Source organism: Corvus kubaryi, unplaced genomic scaffold (genome assembly GCF_017639235.1).
Source record: "Corvus kubaryi isolate FWS band 111438036 unplaced genomic scaffold, C.kubaryi_AGA036_p1.0 37285, whole genome shotgun sequence".
In the NCBI taxonomy this organism is placed as follows: domain Eukaryota; kingdom Metazoa; phylum Chordata; class Aves; order Passeriformes; family Corvidae; genus Corvus; species Corvus kubaryi.
In genome coordinates this window covers 499,079-519,375 of record NW_024581089.1, presented here as the reverse complement: position 1 = coordinate 519,375, position 20,297 = coordinate 499,079, and the positions used below count along the sequence as shown (strand labels likewise).

Below are 20,297 nucleotides of genomic sequence, written 5' to 3'. Positions count from 1 at the left end.
ATTGAACCTAGAAATGTCCTTCAGGTGTTTTCTGCTTCACAGGATTACATAATGTAGTTATTTAAAATGTTATCATGCTTCTTAATAAATGTCCTGCCACAAAAAAGAAAGGAATCAAATGTAATGCATCTACTGATTTCATGGGTAAGTCCCAAAGTCATCTCCTCATGCAAAATCAACCTCTGTGTGTGTGTATATATAGCTATACATACAAATATACCTATATCTCTATGTATCTCAGATTGGGTATGAATTTTATTTACACATAGAAATGCTAATATCTATACAAATAACTGGCTAAAAAAGTTCTTAAAAAGAATGCCAATGCTTTTCCTGAGTATTCGGTGGGTATAATTGACCCAGTGTGTCCTACAGTGTGTCATATGCAATCTCTACTGCCTCCAACTTTTCCCTGTTGTCCTTGTTTCCCCAATCATTAAATCCCACATGAGAAGCACATTCCCAGGCCGGCACTTACCCTCTGGCTGGTCCTCCCACGGACACCACCTGCAGAGGAAATGGCCCTCTCCCCCCTCGTCCACGTCTGCTTCCAGCCCAATGGCCGACTACAGTGCCGGCAATTTCAAGTTTCCCTCCCTGAGAAGGAATAGGTTGGACTCCTGCACATAAAAGCAAAACCAAACTTTGATCTTCACAATCATCACAGTAAAGCTCCAAATGAACGGAAAGCTGGTTTGCCCAGATTTCACCACATATCCCATTTCCTCTATGGATACTGTGAGATTATTGCTCATTTTGCAGTATTTCAGAAGTGTTAGAACTCCAAGAGTGTTTCCCCCACCCCTTTTTAAAAATAGATATGAATTCTGAAAAGAAAAATAATCTGACATGAATGCTTCAGTTTCAGTAATTAAAAATATACTTGAGATAAGCCTCAAGAAACAAGGGGAATTTTACAAGCTGGATGAAGATTGCTTTCTTCCTGCACTTCTAATGAAGAAGAAATTCTTGCAGGTTCAAGGCACATTTTAGCCAACAGCAAGTATCAGAATAGACCACACAGATTATATTGGCAATAAAGAACTTACTAGGCAGGATAAGCTGTACTAACACTAAGTTGCTATAAAAATGTAGCATTCGAACAGATCTGGTTTAAAAGGTGGGTTTATCCTTCCCCCTCCAAGAAGGCAGCTAAAATTACAGTTGTCTAAGATGCAACTGTAGCTTCTGTTCAAGTTGCTTATGTCTTCATAGTGTTCTGCCCTGAAAAATCAGCTCTGGGGCATAACACGTATTTCAAGAAATCCAGGTATGTGAACTGAGCAAGATGTTACTGGTAAGACCATCAGCACCAAAAGGGTTACAAACCACAGCGTTTACGCAGCCATAATTAGTCTCCAGTGTTAATAGGCTGGGAACTACACTACTGATTACATCCAGAAGGTTCCTACTTCCCTGTGCAAGTCCTTGAGCTCCAAATGCAGATGGTTTGCAGGGCCAGAGTTATTCACACATGAAGCATTAGAGGTATGTTTGCTCTTAGGATAAAAGTTTAGAGGCCAGAAAGAACAGCTAAATACGTGGGAAAAATTTACCCTAAATAGGTTTCCATCATCCCACATCATACAGGAAGTGAGCATGGGCACACAGGTAGGGAAGTAAATCCCACTCCTGTGTCCATGCCAGCACTGATGCCAGCAAAGAAGGGCTCAGCAGTAATAACAAAGCCAGTAATTTCTAGGCTGGGTCTTTGCAAAAAGCTCAACTGCCCCCAGATTTTGGAAAACCCCTGTTAATATAGAGGCAGAGGCCAGTGGGTTACTGATGCCCTCTTCGCCTGTGGGAGCACAGGAGACAACCTGCCCCGCTGGGTTTCAGGCTCTCCTGTATTTGGAGGGTTTCTAGGCACGAGGAGGGCTGGCGCCGGGGGCTTGCGGCAGGGATGGGGAGCAGAGTGGACAGCAGCCCAGGCAGGCTCTAGAGAGGGAAGCTGAGACAGTTAGGCAGACAGGGAGTCAGTAGGAAAGCCTCAGACCAAACCGTACAGTGGAGGAAGCCGTTGCCAGAAGCTCTAAGAAAAGGGGTTTGGGTATAATTACCGCCCTGAAACTTGCTAGTCCTGTTGCTGTCATTGCCAGAGAAGGCTCCGGAGTGTCCTGCTGCTGCCGCCACCCGGAAGGCCCGGTAAGCGCCTGTGGCTACTGTTTCCCCATAAGGGCCTCCGAAGCCATAGACTCCTGTTAGACCCAGGGTAAAGAAAGACAGGGGAAAAGCTGTGAGGGGGCCAGGCAACCAGGAAGGCCCCAGCAGAGAGGTTGCTGCCTCCTTCCACCCTTCCAGAGCCAGCTGGGAGGGCTGCGCTCCCGCGGGCCGGGCTCCTGTGGGCAAAGCTGCAGCACCGCACCAAGAGAGCCCTGGCAAAGGAGTCCTGCTGTCTCAGCCAGCAGGGAGTCTCTGCTGGAGGGCAGGCCTTGGGGCTTGGAATGGGATCCCAACTCTATGGTGTTGTAAAGGCTTGTGACAATTTTTTGGCAGTGAGGTCTGGTGGCTACAGTCATGGCACCCTGGAATGCCAGTGTCCAGTATCCATACACCTATGGAGCTTGGTACGGAGAGATTTTGAGGAAGGGAGCAATTCTAAGAGGAGCTTGGAATGGTTATGTCAGTATTTACACTTGAGGGTGCCAATGGTTATATGACTGTAGCAAAACACAGAGGAGTGGGGAGGGGGAAAGGTTGTCTTCAACCCTGGCAGTTAAACTGTGTCTGTTAATTCATAAATGTTTTGAAGCGATTTACTGTGCAAATCAGAGCCTTTTCATACCACCCAGTGTCGATCCATTGCTCTTTTTTCTAGTTCTACAACAACAGTAAAAATATTTTGATCTGGCACAGCTACTAAAATCCTGATGAAAATACGCAGCAATACAGCACATTCCGTATCACTGGGCTAATAAAAGCAACCCCAAAATACAGTGATTGGCACATGCCAACACAAGCTGACCACTTGCTTTTATGTATTTTCCCTATGAAATTGAACAGGGTTGGTAGTTTTGGGAATGGGCAAGGTAAGGTAACGTGTGGCACCGCTGTCCCATCACTTACCAGCAAAGCCTCTCCCCCTGCCCTGAGGTGGTGGGACTGGCCCAAAGTGTCGAGGATACATAGAAGCTGGATAGAAAGGCATGGCAGGTGGAGGTGGGAAAGGGAGAGGATGGTTCTGCCTGGAGAAATTTAATCCTTCTAGGATGCTCTGACGCATCTTTTCAACCTTGGCTGCCTGCTCAGCCTAGGAATAAAGAGAAGGTCACAGAAGGATGTTAAAATTCTCATTTCAATTGAATAAAGCTACTTTAACACAACAAATTCAAAGAAAAACACAAAGTAATGGAGAATCATCATCCTAAACCTAGGCTGCAAACCAGAGTCTCTGCATACAGGCTGAAACATGCCTGGAGGGTAGCAACCCTGAGAGGAACCACACCATCAGTGGCAAAGCTAGGATCAGCTTCCCTCAAGTCAGAAAGGAGAAGGGATACAATTTCGTACCTTTCAAAAAGTTAAAAACAAAAAAGGTTTGGGTTATTCAGTAAACCGTTTTATCAGTTTCCTGGTTTTACAGTTACATAGTAATTTTGCATCATTTGGATACAACAAAAGTCTCCTTCATTTGTATTTTAAGATGGTTTTAAGAAATGTGAAAAGATTTTGAGCTGAGGACCCCAAGAATGACTTCACAGTCTGTAAAATCAGCTAGACATCACCAATTTTCTTTCACTACAAAACCAGTGCAGCTTAGTCCTTTGGACAGTCTGACCCAAAAAGATGGGACTTGAACAAATGACCAGAGAGTTTCCAACTTGGCCATTCATATCAGTGTTTCATTTTTCAGACAGAAAAAAAAAAAAAAAAATCAAGTTCAAGTTGATGCCCTTCTTCCAAATCCACCCAACTGCCATCCTACTCATCAAGAAATAAGGGATTAAACAGCAAACCCCACCCATTAGCCATTCTCCTCATATTTGCCTTTAAAAGCAGAGATGACACATGAAGTGAATGATGACAACCCACCCCATGGAACCCTTGTGGGCACATGGGACACTCCATCACCCTGCACAACTACACACCTGACCATCACAGAGGTCAATGAGCGGAACTTTCTCCCGGCTTGCTTTGATGAGCTTGGTCTGGAATAATTTCCCATCAAAATACATCCAGGGACAGCAGTGCTCCCACGGAATCGGCTGTCCGCAGGCGTCGTTGGCAAAAAGAGCCATATCCACACCACTCATGAAGAGAGCTGACAGCTGGATTCCACGGGGATCCAAATTCTCAATCTGTTTAAAAACATGGTAAATTTAGTAAGATTGCAATGAGATGTAATTCAAAGTTATTCCAATAGTTACATTCTTTTCAAAACTCTTGCAAACAGAGGGATTTTAAAAGGTCATCCAGACTTTCAGAAGTTTGAGCAGAAGAATGCACCGGAACCTCTCGCTTGTGCATGCAGAGCTGCCATCTTCAGGAAAGCTGTGGTCCCATCCACCTGCTCTGGAGGCCAGAGATAAACACAAACCCCTGTTTTCTCAACACAAAGCCCAGGAAACTATTTCTAAAGAGACTTACAGGAAATTAGCACTAGAAAACTTCATCAAAAATTTTATTCCAAATTCTATAACACATCTTCTGAGATGTGTTATAGAACATCTCAGGAATGACCTCAATGCAAAAGTCCATTTTTCTTCCCATGTAACACATTTCCTTCTGAACTCCTTTATAATGGATTTTCTATTAGTTTGATTCAAAATTTTGCTTTAAGAACACAAAGTAGTGTTTATGCATACAACAGCTTTATTTAGGATGCAGGATAGAGACATAAAGGTAGAATTAAACAGTGAATAATAGGTAGTGGTCAAAGCAAAAAAGGATTTGCTTGCAGCAAGTGTATTTTTAGCTCTGGCGTAAGAAAATATCACTACTGGTGTTCTCTGAAATACTTCTCAAAATATCAGCCCTTGCTTGGGAACATTTTCAAGACCTTGGTATTAAATTTTAAAATTAAACTCCATTACCACCTTCCTTATGCATAAGCAACCTTTAAGAGCCCAAAGACTATCCCGCTCATTTTGCAGATACATAGCTGGGTTCAAATTCAGCTGCTCTTTCTGTCTGACCTCACAAGCTGCTTCCTGTGAAGACAGTAACAACCCTGAGGGAGTTACTGCATCTTCCAGTTAACCGACATATCTTATGGAAGTAATCTGCATCACTTTATGTATGATCGAAAAATAAAACAATTACTATTAAACCAAAACATTATTAGCTCGTCAGCTCGTCAAAAAAGAAAATAGCCACGTGCTTGCTTTGAGAATCCTCTTGCAGATCTGGCATCAGTGACAAAATATTCCTTGGAAAAAAGCCCAATAGTTAGAATCTGCATGAGCCTAATTACTATTTCTCCTGAGAAGAGGGGTGCTAGGATTGCTGCTCATGTCCGTGCCCCTCCACAGGGTGTACCTGTAAACATGAACCAACCTGGGAAACAAGGGCCACTTCCTCCCTGCTGCTTTACACTGTGTACCTACAGCAAGAATACCACACTAACTAGCAGTTAGCCAGCAGTATTTACTTCATGTAACACCACTTTGAGATTTTAACTTTTAAAATCCCCAAAATAATGATTTCTACAATTCTGAGAACTCACAAACTATTTTACTTGTTTCTCCTGCATTTTTCCGCTCAAGATTATATAAGGCTCCATTTTTACACTTAGCTGAAAAAATCTTTTGAATGCTGAATCATAAGAAAATACCCAGGTTAGTGTTTGAAAACAGCCACACTGAGAAGCAGCGTCTGTTTTCCTTCATCTTTTCAATGGAAGCACAATCTTTGAACTTCCAAGACACAATTACTTAATGAATTGTGAGAAAAGGTTCTGCAGCATAGGATATGTTTAGAATTTTAGTTACCTTTCTGATTAGTGAAACAGAATGGATTATGAATCTCTGCAACACTTCAAGCCACTAAGATTAATATTTTGGAAAGTATAGGTGATTGTGCAAGGCTTTCAGTGAGACAGGCACATATAAATCAGCCACTACAGTTAATTCCCAGATCAGCTGGAAACTAATCTCTTAAATTATGTAAGATATAGTTAAGAATTACCTTGAGTTCCTGAAGCTGGTCAGGTTCATAGAGCTTTGGAGACAATGCTTGGGCAAGGAAAGCATCGAGTTCCTGGCGACGCAGGATGCGCACCCCCGGCCACTGTACCATATACCTGTAAGGGAAGCACGTCCTGTCAGTGGCTTCTTAATGGGCAAGTCTGAAATCCCCAGTGTATGTACAGAACATGTGACAGGAGAGAAACATGCTGTGCCACTGAAAAAGGACCTTTAAGATACCACTTTTTTTGCATACTAACTATTCTATAAGGAGAAATGGCGTTTTAGTGCTCAAAAGGCAAGGTGAAGTTCAATAGAACCAAAGACAAATTTCTATTTATCACTCTCAAAAATGGCTTAAATTTTACCATGTGTAAGATGCTAACCTTGGATTCTGAAAGAATTACATGCTAGTTGTCTTAAATAATTACCCCAAATGTAAGCATCTCCCAATTCCTCTGTCAATTTTCAATCTGAAAATTAAACAGTTCAGGATTTTGGACTTTGTGACTTTCTCTCTGGAAAGCTGAAATACAGAATTAATACTTCTACTGTTGATTATCATCACCTCAACTGGATGAGTAATTCTAACTCAGGGAGCTCCACACACCACAGGCATCATCCCGCAAGCTCTGCATCCTGATAAGCTGCTATGCAGCTTTCTCTGAACGACTCTCTTCTGCTGTGCAACTTCACCCACACAAGCCTCTGAGGCCCCAAAAGTTGGTTTTTTACTGAGCTGAAGCTTCGAGTACACTAAGGAAGAACTAATTCAAATGATACAGCCTCTTTGCAACAAAAAATCTTTTTTGTCTTCCCGTCAATCCTTTGGAGACTGACAAAGAACTACACAACATGCTATTCTATAACCAAACCAAACCCCCTCTCCCAGTGAGGCTGCAAATACGAATTAACACTTTGCACAGAGATCCCACAGTAGAACCTTTCCTCGGCTCTGATTTCCCTGGAGGTGACACTGACCTCAGCACACAGCAGAGCACCATAAGATGAGTGGGCACATTAGTTGGGTTGAGCATTGCTGGTGTGTCTGATCGCATACAGGCCAGAAACGCCCTCATCCGTCGGTTCTTGTCTTCCACGGCTTTGCCCAGCCACAGCTTCTTCAGGTTTGGGCAGGTCCACTCTCTGAAGGCCAGGGCTTCCACCAGCTCAGGGGTCTGAGGAGATTTGCCTTTGTAAGCAGCCCATTCCTTAATTATCACCGGTGAAACTGCAGAACGGCAACACCAGAAAGAAATCATGCTGAGCTAATGCTTCATATTCCAGCATTTACTTCAAACTTCACATGCAAGAGATTTTGATTCAAAAAGCATCACTTTGAGACTGCAATAGTGTGCTGGATTACACTGCCAAACTGGTAATTCAAACCCTGCATGAAATATCCTTTCATTGTGATCACTGACAAATTAAAGTGTATACAGACATGCATACACTAGGAATGTCGTGCTAGTATTTTCAAATTAATATACAACATAAAGGAAATACACTATTTTTCTAAAACAAACAGCACAATTTCCCCTGGAAATGTCCAAGGCCAGGGTGGACAGGGCTTGGAGAAACCTGCTCTACTGGAAGGTGTCCCTGCCCATGGCAGAGGATTGGAAATGGATGATCTTCAAGGTCCCTTCCAATCTGAACCATTCAGTGATTTTAACTTAAAAATGCAATTTTCCCCTTAAATACCTGTGTCATATCTGTGTGTGATCATACTGTCATATCCAACAGTACTTGTGTGTGATCAGAAACTTACAGTGATAAATAAAAATAGTACATAAACACAAATATATCCCATATGTGCTCTTTTAAGAACAGTATGATCCTAGTGATTTTATCTGAATCATATTTAAACCTGGTATTATTATACTTGTCTGTAGCTGTTCAGTTACTACAATGGAATGAGATCTCAAATACAGGTGGGTTTGGAGTTCTTCTCCCTAAAAACGTTACAAAACATCACTTTACATAAACCTCCCCATTTATTGCACTGCTGTCTATGAAGAGGTTAGTGGCTTTGTGCCTAAGCTCCCTTTCATCCACATCAGCACGAAGACAGTTCATTCTACATTGCTGCTAAATCATCTCCCTTCTATTTGAAGACAACCAGAACAGAACACAAGTTCAAGTCAAGGCTGAGACACGATACCTTTGGCCTTGGAGCAACCCCGAGCTTGACACAGTTCACAGCGTGCCTGCACCCTAACTCTGAGCCCAGTTATGCAGTGTGGAAAGGTTCAAGGAACTTGTTAGTGCAGGTTCAGGTTACAGCCTGGGGAGATTCCCTGCGGGAGCCCAGACCTGCTCTTTCTGCTGGAAATCCACTGGATACAGCCTGGGGAATGCATCCTTCTGGTGCCAGCACAGGCCTACAGCTACAAAGCCTCCTTCAGCAATGGGGCAGCAGCCCAACGTGTGATTGTATAGCCAGGGGCAGGCAAACTACGGCACAGGTGATGGTCAGGACTAAAGGAAGAAACTCTAGAACACCCCAAAAGGCTCTCCTGCTTTTCGGGAATAAACCCAGCCTAGCATTAGTTACCCTTCACAGAGCTCAGGGCAGTTTTACAAAGATCACACGCAACAATGCAAATAAACATTCTGACATATTTAGTTGGTTGCCTCACTATAAAATCATGTTCTATTTTGGTTGCTCCCAGGTTTTATCCACCACCACGCTCTAAAGATGGGCTCCAAGAGCCAGCAGAGCTACCCTGCCCTGCTCATCTCTCCGGGTTTCTCTGCTTGCTTAGGCCCAGAACAGCAAACACAAACAAAAGGATGTATTTTATGTGGGCTTTCAACCCTACTGTAATTGCTTTAGATATCAGAAGTAATGCTGTACACACCACCAGTGTTTCCCTGATGTTTCTTTCACTTACATTGAACACATAAAGACCTTAAGCTTAGAAGAAGAGAATGTTTTACATCTATGTTTTCTATCTTAGGTTTCAACACTCAAATCTGGTTCAAAGCTTTTAATCTGTGGATGAGAACCTCCATGGCTCTGTGACATGAAGGCCACAGGAAGAACACCTCAGCCTGTTCTTCAGGCACATGCTACAGAGGTCACACTAGAGATCTGCACTGGCTTCTACATTGTGCTAAACAGTAATAATATACAAGACCCCTAGAATGGCTGGAGTGGAAACAGACCCTAAAGCCCACCCCTTAAAGTTCCATCCCTTGCTGTGGCAGGGCAACCTGTGCCAGGGCCTCACCACTCTCACAAGGAAGAATTTCTTCCCAATATCCCATATTTGCCCTCTGGAAGCCATTCCCATTGTCCTGCCACTCCAGGCCCTTGTCCAAAGTTTATCTCCAGCTCTCTTGGAGTCCTGTTAGGTACTGGAAGGGGTTCTAAGTCTCCCTGGAGCCCTCTCTTCTCTAAGCTAAAGAGTCTTCCCAGAGTGTCTCTGTAACAGAAGTGTTCCAGCCCTCAGAACATCTTCATGGCCTTCTCTGGACTTGCTTCTCCAGGTCCATGCCCTGTGCTGAGGACCCAGAGCTGGATGCAGGTAACCATGCTTCTTGTGGAAAGGTTTAACATGAAGGTTCATCTAGTGGGCTGGAATACAGTTTCCTCTCTGAGTGACGGGGATGAGGAATTGCAGCTGAATCCATTGACAAGCAACTGTAGCACTGTCCATCCAAAATCAGCATTTAACCTAACAGATGAATTCAGGACTTGTCCATATCCACTAATTTGTCCAGGGCATTTCTTAAACCTTCGACAAATCTGTACTGAGACTGCTGCCAAACTCACTGCATCCTCAGCTGCCAGAATCTCTGTCCTCACAGGGACCTATGGCATTTTCTCCCATGACTTCCACTGAGAAATGAGCAGTGCCTACCCTGAAAACTACGTTGACTACAACTAGGATCAGCCCCATTATAACGTTCAGCCCCATTACCATGGTGATTCTACTGTTTTCATACCAACCTCATCCTAGTGCTCATCAGCAGGTTTGAATACCCACAGAGGCCCAAGGCACCACACAATCTATGGACCTCTGCTTTCAACAGTGCCCTCACAACATGCTAAGGTCAATCCAAGCAAAGGGGGTCAGCATCAACCTGCACAACAGTAACCTGCCTGATGAACTTCTGAGTGCTGTTACAGGCTCTGAAGGCACCAGCCACAGCACCCCAGCAGAGCTCTGGTTGCCAAGCACAGCTCCAGTAGTTCTGGTCTTATTCATTAACTGTAATTTTTAACCTTACAATCCTTCCTGACAGCACAGCTTGAGCTCAGCACGCTTGATTTTGCACGAGGGCTACTGCCCAAGAGACACGGCTTTCCTCTTGGCAAGGCCAGCACCGGCTGAGTACATCCATGATGGGGAACAGCACATCACAAGGTGGCTGGGCTTAAAATAACAAACCTTGGGATCCAACCAGGAGCTCTGACAGCTTGAGCAAGTGTGCGTTTCGCCACTGAGCAGAAAGAGCAGATGGTTTCAGTACACACATGTATTTATCGGGACATGGAAATAACCTGTTTCAGAGCTTGACAAGCAGAGCAAGTTGAGACCCTTGGTTTCTACCCCCTCTGAGGGAAGGGCAGCACAGTCAGCACCGTGCCCTTGGCAGCCAAACACAATCAGGCACTCTGTGACCCAGCCTCTCCTGTCCTCTGGGAGCAGAGACGAGGCCATGTACAGCAAAGGCATTACTTAGCAGACACTGATTACTGAGGAACACCACTGATTGCTGCTTCTGTTGTTTCTCATTGGCTTTTCAACTTCATACAAAAAATAATGATTTAGAAGACAAGAACCCATCCGTTTCATGAAAGACCCATTATCTTGCCATCTATATATTTAGTAATAATCCTGAGGTGTCAGTTTATTATGCATTTTTCCCAGCCTCCCATAACCCTCACATGCAATATCCTTGCCAATTATTCAGGCACTATTATTAAGTTGCCAGTGTTAGGTTTGCACAACAAACATGACAGGATTTCAGATATTAATATTCATTACCTCTCTACATAAATCTTAAGGACTATTTACATTTCTTCAGAAACTAATTTCTTAATTCTCTTAACATATCTTAATCCCTAAATTTTCTCTTAATTGTCTTCATTACTGTGTTTCATAACTTACTCATTTTTGAGAGCAGCAAAATAATTTAGACACTGGAGGAGAATGAGCACCTAGTTCATTATAGCCTGGGTCCTCAGAAAAATTAGAGAGGGCTAATCAGTGCTTCAGACGCTGTTCCCTCCTCACATCTTGGACAGACTGCCCAAGTCCTGCTGCTCTGTAAGAGAGCCAACCAAAATAAAGGCGTTCCTGCACCAGAGCCCTTTCATACCCCACACCTGCACAGCAGCCCAAACCCATCTTTACCGGCACTGCCAGCTTTGCAGCGAAGCAAGGAACTTCTGGGCATGTGTTCAAATTGGTTTTTGCTTTTTTAAGAGCTTGGTCAGTCCTAAGCTAGAAGTAGGTCAGTAGCTGAATACGTCCTACAGCAAGATTTGCCAGAGCTCCTGTAACTAAACCAAGTCAGCAGCAGTGTGCTTACCCTCCACTAAGAATAAACTCTGGAAAGCAGGATAAATGAAGAGAAAATAGAGATTATATAGGCTTCCCCAGCAGCCTACAGAGAACTTTCTAGGTTTACAAGATTAAACCTGAAGTGGACCTCCAGCATTCAGCTACTTCACCAAAAAACAGGCTGTAGTACACTTTTCAGGACAGAAGTCTCATGAGGATAAATGAAGACTGCAAATAAAATCACTGTTTTAATCCTCAAATAACCTTGTAACCCAAAATAGTACTATGCTGTGTGAGTTTTAAGAAGTAAGAAGTTTGTATGTGTGCTGAGGTATTATTCAAACAGGGTAAATACTGATTCCCACAAAGTAACTGGCAAAGATAAATGGCTTTTCAAACATCATTGGGAGATTATCATTTTCACTACAAATGTACAAAAACATCTCACAATTACAAATGGAAAGAGCAAAGGGAATGAATACAAAGTTTACAACTGATAATTATTTTTATCCTTTTACACACGAAACCTGTGAATGATGATTTCATACATTCCAAATATCTGATTCTTAGATTTAGCATAGTGACAGCAGACTCCTACATTTAAATACTTGTGCTGCTGGTGCCATGCACTGAATGCTTCAGCATTCCTGTAACCTTTATAAGCTGCTACTGCAAAGTTCAGTCATTTCCTTGCATGCATTTCATTATAACAAAAACACTCTAGAACAAGGACTGGAATGGTAGTAATTCCTGGAAACTGAAGACTTAAGAAGACAACTTCCAGATTAATGAGAAGATTAACATCCATCTCTCTGAACAAGTCAAAGGATCTTCTGACAAGGTTGCTTGCAAAAGTTTAGTCTGTCCTCACCCAGGTCTACCTTTGGTTACATTACACTCTGATTTCTGTGGGGTTGAAACTAGGTTTTTATATGCCAATACCTGAAATACACAAGATACTTACAAATTTCCCTGAGGTACCTTCAGGGACACATTTGGGAAGACAGGGCAAGTTAACCTGTGCACCTCTCATTTTTTAAAAATGCAGGGAGATTTGTATGCATGTACAGAGAATAGAAGTTTCCTAAAATCCAGTGCTGCCATACACAGAAATGACATCACAAGCTGACATCACTCACTGCAGGTCTGGCAGCAGCTTAAGCAGACGTTCAAAGCCAAACCTCAGAGCTTGCTTAGAAATGGCAACATTTATAGTTCTTAAACTACAATAGGAAATAAAATTTCAAATTAACAATATCTTTTTCTCTTATCCATGGTATCCAATAAGCCCAAAATTCCTCTGGCATCAGCTACCCTGACAGGATCTTAGCAACAATTCCCATTCACATCACGGTACAAGCGGCTCTGAAACCACAGCAAAGGGAAGAGGAATAAAGCATGGGTTCTGCAGTACGTACATTCTGGTGGAAGTCTGTTCTTTCTAAAAGCAAGCCTTTCAGTTTTCTTTCTGCTTTCTGCCAAACTAAACAGGACTCCGTAAACATACTGACGCACTGGCCTATACAGGAGAGCAGCAGGAGGCAAGTCTTTGTTGGCTTCATCTTCTATAGAAACGGCAATTTTGATTTCACCCTTTGGCATGAAAGAAAGCAGAGAAATATGACATGTTACAGTGAACAAAAAGCACTTAGGTATGCACAGGAACCCAATCCAACCCTAATACACATGTCAGCTAGTCAAGACAAATGTGATTCAGTAATAAAGCGGATCTCAGCTCGGGGAAGGATTAACCCAGCCTGCCTCATTTCCTCCAGGTTCTGTTGCTTTCCTCTTTCCCTTCTCCATCACACACATATTTGTTTGTCTGGACTAGCTACATGTGAGGATTAACTAAATATTGTACTTTTAATACAGGCACTTGAAAAAACAGTACACATGGAAATAGAGCAACGTGCTTTTAGACAGCCAAACACATCTGAAGCTGATCTACATTTCAGGCAGTTATTTCAAAAAATATTCATGCTGTCTAAAAACACCAGTCTTTGCTGCAGGATTTGAAACAATATTGGGGACTCAATGTGAAAAACAATGCATGAGCACACCTGGACAAAACCACCTATCTGGGAATTACTCGAGTAAGGTTAGGTTTGAATACATGTATGCAAAAAATTTAGTATTTTATACCTTTTAAGAAAAAAGCATGAAAGAACTTCCAAGATTTTCTCTCGAAACAGCACTGTTTTCTATAACTGCATATCCAAACATGTTAGGATATTCTTGGAGAAAAACTGACTGCACTGCCCCCAAAAATCAACCTTTATTTTTAACACTGACAAGAAAACACTCCATTGTGCTACTTTCTCTTCAAAAAAAAACCTATTTAAACTATCCTAGTAATGAATCCTGAAGGTGACACCTTGAAGTGATTACATTAGGATATTGTCAGGTTTAACTTCGACAAAACTACCTTAGGTTTAAGGTTGTGTCTAAAAGGTCTCTCTCAGTAACAGCAACATAACCTGGAACACGTGCCCATTTCTGAAGAATCCCCATAATTCCACCACAAGGTTCAACAGCTCTGCACTAGGGTCACAGAGACCCTCTGCAGCTCCAGGCTGAGCCAGAGAGGCTGGAAAGGGCCTGGCAGGAAAGGCCCTGGGAGTGCTGGTGGCAGCAGCTGAACAGGAGCCCAGGTGGGCAAGAAGGACCAGGGCGCCCAGGCCTGTTCCAGCCATGGTGGGGCAGCAGGACCAGGGCAGTGCCCATCCCCTGTGCTGGGCACTGGTGAAGCCCCACCTCAGCTCCTGGGGTCAGTTTTGGGCTCCTCACAACAAGAATGACCTTGAGGGGCTGGAGCATGTCCAGAGAAGGGAACGGAGCTGGGAAGGGGCTGAGGGAGCTGGAAAGGGGCTCAGCCTGGAGCAAAGGAGGCTCAGGGGGGACCTTGTGGCTCTGCACAAGTCCCTGACAGGAGGGGGCAGCCAGGGGGGAGTGAGCTCTGCTTCCAGGGAAGAGGGACAGGACAAAGGAAATGGCTTTAGGTGGCAGTGGTGGAGTCCCCCTCCCTGGAGGGATTTAAAAGCCACGTAGATGGGGCAGCTGGGGACATGGTTCAGTGGTGGCCTTGGCAGTGCTGGGTTAGCAATTGTACTCAATGATCTTAAAGATCTTTTCTAACCTAAATGATTCTGTGATTCTGTGACTAAACATCAAGTAGTATTTAAACATGCTAAGAATATTTGGCTATGCAAAGTGTGAAACAGACCTGACATCAATGGTCTTCACAGACCTTTTGATTCTTCACTTCTCTTTGACAAAAAAGTGTAAGAACATGACAGCAACATGAGCTGTGGTACTAAACAAACAAATGGGAAATAGGAAATCCAAACCTCAACCTCGATGCAGTAACTTTTAGTTTGATGGATGTCAGACCTGCCTGCGGTCCTTATTGTCCTGATGAGGATTTTTAAGGTGAATAAAGGTTAACAGGAATGGGGACAGTGCCATTTTGCTAGCTGCTGGTACAAAACGGATTTCTTAGAGCTGCTGTGTTTCTTTGGGGCCAGCTATCAGCAATGGGAGGGATCAGATGGGAGGGAAAACAATCTCAGTACTTCAGAACACTGAAAATAGAAAAGACTTGGCACAGACACCAAAGCACATGCACTGGAATTTTTAGATGGAAATGGACTCTGCATAAACATACACACAGAGACATATACACCCATGCATAGAGATATACGAATATCTGCATATAGCTGGGGAAAAAAAATTAATTTTGTAAATAAATACTTCTAATTATCGTAACCTCATATTTATTGGAACAATGTACCAGATCAGTGGTTAGAAAATGGGGGGAAAACTGGTTCAAAAGACTGAAAAGGGACCAGAACTTAGAGCATTAAAAACGATGTAAAAATCTGATACTCTTTAGCCAGAAATGCCAGGACAATTATCTTCACAGAATCATTATCTCACAGTACCTCATTTTAAAATATCATACCTTAGTTAGGACATGAAAGATGTAGGGATACATTAACCCCTTCTTGTGCCTGTGCTCTGCCACTCGTAATACTTCAGGTGCTACCGGAGGTAATGGAGGGGTAGTAATATCCATGTGGTTTCTGGTGGGCATGGACAACAGGCATGGGATTTGTGGATTACTGGTTTGATTCCCTTTGACATCAGCTGCCTGACTTCCTGAAGAAGCACTAGAGGAACCTTCTGCCTGTAACAGAACATACAAAATAAAGTGCTTTGGATGTATCCAGAAACATACCAGGAGATCAGCCAAGAGAAACAGCAAACTTCCTCCCTCACCCCCAATGAAAACAGTAAATCCTCGCATCACGCTGTTGCAATGTGCAGAATACATTATCCAAAGCTGGCTGCAAGGTTTTCAGGAAACAGAAACCTTCAGCCATTGTCTGCTAGTGGAACCAAATTACTACGAAAATAAATATTACGATAAAACTTTTAACTTATTAACAGCAACAGTAATTGCTATTTTTTAAAAAAATTTTAACTGCATAATGCAAAAGTGGACTGATGGCCTTTTAATGACCTATGAATGGCCTCTCAACTCAGTATTTCCAAGATACTCCCAACTCAATGTGTTAACTGACAGCCACATAGTCTGTAATTTATCTATGACTTCCATAAACATAGCCCTTCTCAGCTTGCAATTCTAGACAAAACAGGGAAAATAACATAGTTCAATTGTGTAACATGTAAAATACACAGTGTCCAAACTCAAAAGTCTGGTAAATGTTGTTGGTTTTTATGGTTGGTTGGGGTTTTTTTTGTAACATAAAAGCTCTTTTGTCTGAGAAGATTGTAAGAGAAAATGGCAGAGTTTTCTGACTGAAAGATTAAAGTGGCATTCTATTCCAGTTCTAGAAATGCAGTCCATAAACTTACGGGAAAAATATGATGCATAAAAATATACTGTAAACCTCCCAGCCTTTATAAGGATTTATGTTGATTTTTCATGGATATGACAAAAAAAAAAAAAAAATTAAGAGTTCATTCCTAAAAATCCTGGTCTTCAAAACTGAAAGCTGGTTTTAGCTTAAGAGCTCATGTTAGTTTCATGCCTACAAATTATTATAGCAATAGTAAAAACTTTTAAGACCAAAATTTGATCACTTGATAATACATCATGCATGAGTATTTTCACAATATGTGTAAAGAAGTTCACATGCTTCCTAAGACTTGAAAAGCAAAGCTGAAACAGAAATGGCCAAAGCATGAAATCCCACAGAACACGTAACATAAAAAATAGGCCCAAACAAGCTCAGGTGGTTCCCTTCAGACCCATGAAAAATACAAACCTGCATGCAAACAACAAAAAACCCCACACTACTTCCAAAAATCTTCTACAGAAAGGTGTAGGTCGTAAAAACAGACTCTAGCAAGATATCAAAGGGAAACCTTGTTTTCAGATGACACTTTAATCACACAGCCAAAGAGGACGCTATTGAAAGATTGCATTTTAAATGTTGGCAATATGGACTTCATTTGAGTTATAAAAATGAAAATATATAGATGAAATGGTTAAAACCTGTAAACCAGAACACTCCCAACACCACACGCTAACACCAAATGCTTTCATAGCACAGCTTTATTAAATCTGTGTTATAGTATCAAATATTTCTATATCAGGTTAAAGACTTCTGTCCCTGTCTTCTACTAACCCAACAACTGTAAGTCACCAATAGTGAACCACAGCGAGAAGTTTACAGAACTATCAATTACTGGGGGCACACAGGGAAGAAAGACAAAAAGCCCCACATGACAGCAATGCTTTCCCCAACTGCACTACCCAGTTTCTTCCTGCATCTGCTCCAGCAATATTCCAACACCTAAGCTGAGGAAACACCAAAGTTAAAAGGGGATTTTTTTCTCTAGAAATATGCATCCACTCAAATGAGAGGAGCTTACCTTTGTCATGTAGAATCACACTGTGAGATAACTGCAAGGAATTTTGACATTTAAGTCAAGGAAAGGAGTGTCAAGACTGCTGCTACCTGCCTGATCTTAGCTGGATTTTCAGGACTTTACCTCAGAGATTCACACAGCTCACTCGGTTGAAATCTTCATAGAAGCACAGATTGGAAGGGACCTTTGAGACCATCTCATTCCACCCCTGCCATGGGCAGGGACACTTCCACTATCCCAGGTTGCTCCAAGCCCCGTCCAACCCAGCCTTGGACACTTCCAGGGATGGGGTACCTTCTCTGGGCAACTTCTTAAGGAAGTACTACCTCTTTTTTCAGTCATTAATGTTCACCTCTCTAGGAAATAAGTTCATTTACAAAACGTACTCACAATCCTTCCTGTTGTGCTCAGCAGATACTTCTGCCTTCTCCTGCTACTGAGGGCTGAAGAAGCGGTTTAATAATATTAAAAAAACTAGGCAAGTAAAGCTCAGGAGCACCAATACATTAAACAGGATATGTTTAAGTCAGCCTGCGTGCACACATCCATTGGAAAGTGCTTGTACAGCTCTGGCTCAGTGTGGGGGCTGTCCCTGGGAAAGGACACACTCAGGGCTGCGGGGACCCACAGGGCTGCACACACACGGCCCAGCCCAGCAGAGAAGAAAGGAATGTAATAGGTCAAATTAGCATTTGCATATGGTGACTAATCTCCAGGCAGACACAGCTATCCTACAGGCATAGCCTGTAGAAATAATAATCGCTGACGGATGAAATCATCCACTTGATATTTTAAGCACAAAAGCCCAAGTTTACTGGAATTCCTATGCCAAAGTAGAGGGAAAATGTTGTTTGCTTACAGTGTAACTAACTCAGGATCAGGGGTTTTTTGACAGAGTTAACAGCTGGTATACAGCTCCACCATCAAGGCACAGAGATATTAAGTGCAAATGCTCTGAATATTCTTTCCAAACACAGCTCAAACTCGGCATAGAGGCCACCATATTCTTGATTGAACAGTGGTTTGAAATCTTAAATTTAATAATGATAAATCTTTATGAAGGGCTTACCTAGCCCATCCTTACCTAGTTAAGCAGCAACACTAACTGGTCCCACAGAGCTACTTGAACAAGTATTATGTGAAATTCCTACCATGCAGTTATAAAGGACTTTTAACTCCTCAGCTGAGCTCTAATACACCTGCAGTGGCCTGTGGCTAACACTGATGGTGTCAGAGCTGTGCTTACTGCACTGTGGGTTACAGGATGTGGACTCTGACTCCATGGACACCCGGACTGTTACACTCCTTCCTCAAAGTCCAACATGCACTACTGGAAACCCAGAGAGCAACATCTGAGGGTGAGATAGTTGGCTAAGGGCCACACAAAGTTATTGATTTGTTCCTGGTTTGTATCTAGCATTTTTTTACACATCCTATTTAATGTTTGTTTTTATGTATATGCTCCCTTGGAAACCTCCCTCCTGTACTCTAAAGCTGTTGTTTTGTAATTCACAAAGAAGTGTAAAGGTTTGCACTAAATACTATGGATCAATATTGGAAATCCTCCCCCGAATTTGCTGTAAAGCTTTAACACAAAGTAATAAACTGTGATGTTTGGAATTTAAGGAAATACCTTTGTTTGGTCTCCCAGCTCTCCACGTGTTTGACCTTCTGACTGGGTTCCTGGCTTTTCCCAGCCTATTTTGTTCCCACTGACATGGCTGAAGGACAGCAGAAAGAAAAACATCATACTAAAATGCAGTTTGAGAGACAGTGAAATAAATCCTTGGTGTCTGTGACTGGAATTTTGGGCAAGACATTCTGATTTTAAGGGATGCTTTCTATTAAAAATGTCCATTTGCACGAGTCTTCAAAAAAAATTTCTGACATTCACATTAGGTTCCTTTGCAAAGTCACATTATCCCCAAATTTAGGAAGTGTAAACACTACAAGTTCAGTGAAGTTCCATAGCTTTTAGCTTCTGAAATTTTAATGAATTATACTGTGAAGTAGGAAGATTTTTTTACACAATGTAAAGGACTGGAAGGCTTTATGACATTTACCAAAACCTCACTCTCTCAATAAAACATAAGGGCAGAAGAGAAAAAACACCCAAAACTATTTGGTTTTGGATTCCTGATTAAGGAACATGGAGGTGAGATTGAACCATGCACATGTCTGCAGTCACAGTGACCCAAAACTATCTTTTTAAGGTCTATCATATCACTAATTTGCAGACTTCTGCAGGGCCAGGAGCTGGACTTCAATGATGCTTCTGGGTCCCTTCCAACTCAGGGTATGCTATGATTGATTCTATGATTCTTACTTTCAGGATACAGGTAAATGATTTTGAAAGTAAATTTATTTTAACAGAAGCTGAGTAAGAGAATATCCTCATGAGAAACTTACTTCACTGCACCCCCATTGCCTTCATCATTGTCAGAGGACGAAGATGTAGAAGAGGCAGGAAAATAGGTTGAATCCACATGATTAGGGCTCCCACTCTGGGCTGGATTGATTGGAGAAGACCGTTCATACAATGGTGTGTGTTTTCCTTCGTGAGGAATGTTACTGTAGTTGTTCTGCTCAGACAGACTTTTTCCACCTGTTTCCAAGGTGATAGCTGGCTCAGAGAGGCTGTATGGGTATGGACCCTGCCCTTGGGCCCCACCCTGACTGGACATCTGCTGGGCCTAAAATAAAGGGATCACTCTTGAGTGAAGTCAAATAAGGCTTTGCTTTTAAAACAAAA

At 42.4% G+C, this 20,297-nt stretch overlaps 1 protein-coding gene across 5 annotated transcripts in view; it reads right to left on the bottom strand.

Annotated features, from left to right (window-relative positions):
* Positions 1-20,297, bottom strand: part of FAM120A (family with sequence similarity 120A) — a 49,504-nt gene that overhangs the window by 8,127 nt on the left and 21,080 nt on the right. For 2 of the 5 annotated variants that reach the window (XM_042026641.1, XM_042026639.1), the window contains exons 7-16: positions 19,955-20,238; positions 19,179-19,266; positions 15,609-15,833; positions 13,063-13,237; positions 7,107-7,356; positions 6,127-6,241; positions 4,089-4,298; positions 3,067-3,250; positions 2,061-2,207; positions 479-620 (exon numbers count right to left, since the gene is read on the bottom strand). In XM_042026641.1, the coding sequence (XP_041882575.1) occupies positions 479-620; positions 2,061-2,207; positions 3,067-3,250; positions 4,089-4,298; positions 6,127-6,241; positions 7,107-7,356; positions 13,063-13,237; positions 15,609-15,833; positions 19,179-19,266; positions 19,955-20,238 (1,820 nt within the window). The remainder of the gene's footprint in view (positions 1-478; positions 621-2,060; positions 2,208-3,066; positions 3,251-4,088; positions 4,299-6,126; positions 6,242-7,106; positions 7,357-13,062; positions 13,238-15,608; positions 15,834-19,178; positions 19,267-19,954; positions 20,239-20,297) is intronic. The other 3 variants (XM_042026643.1, XM_042026642.1, XM_042026644.1) reach the window with 2 other exon arrangements.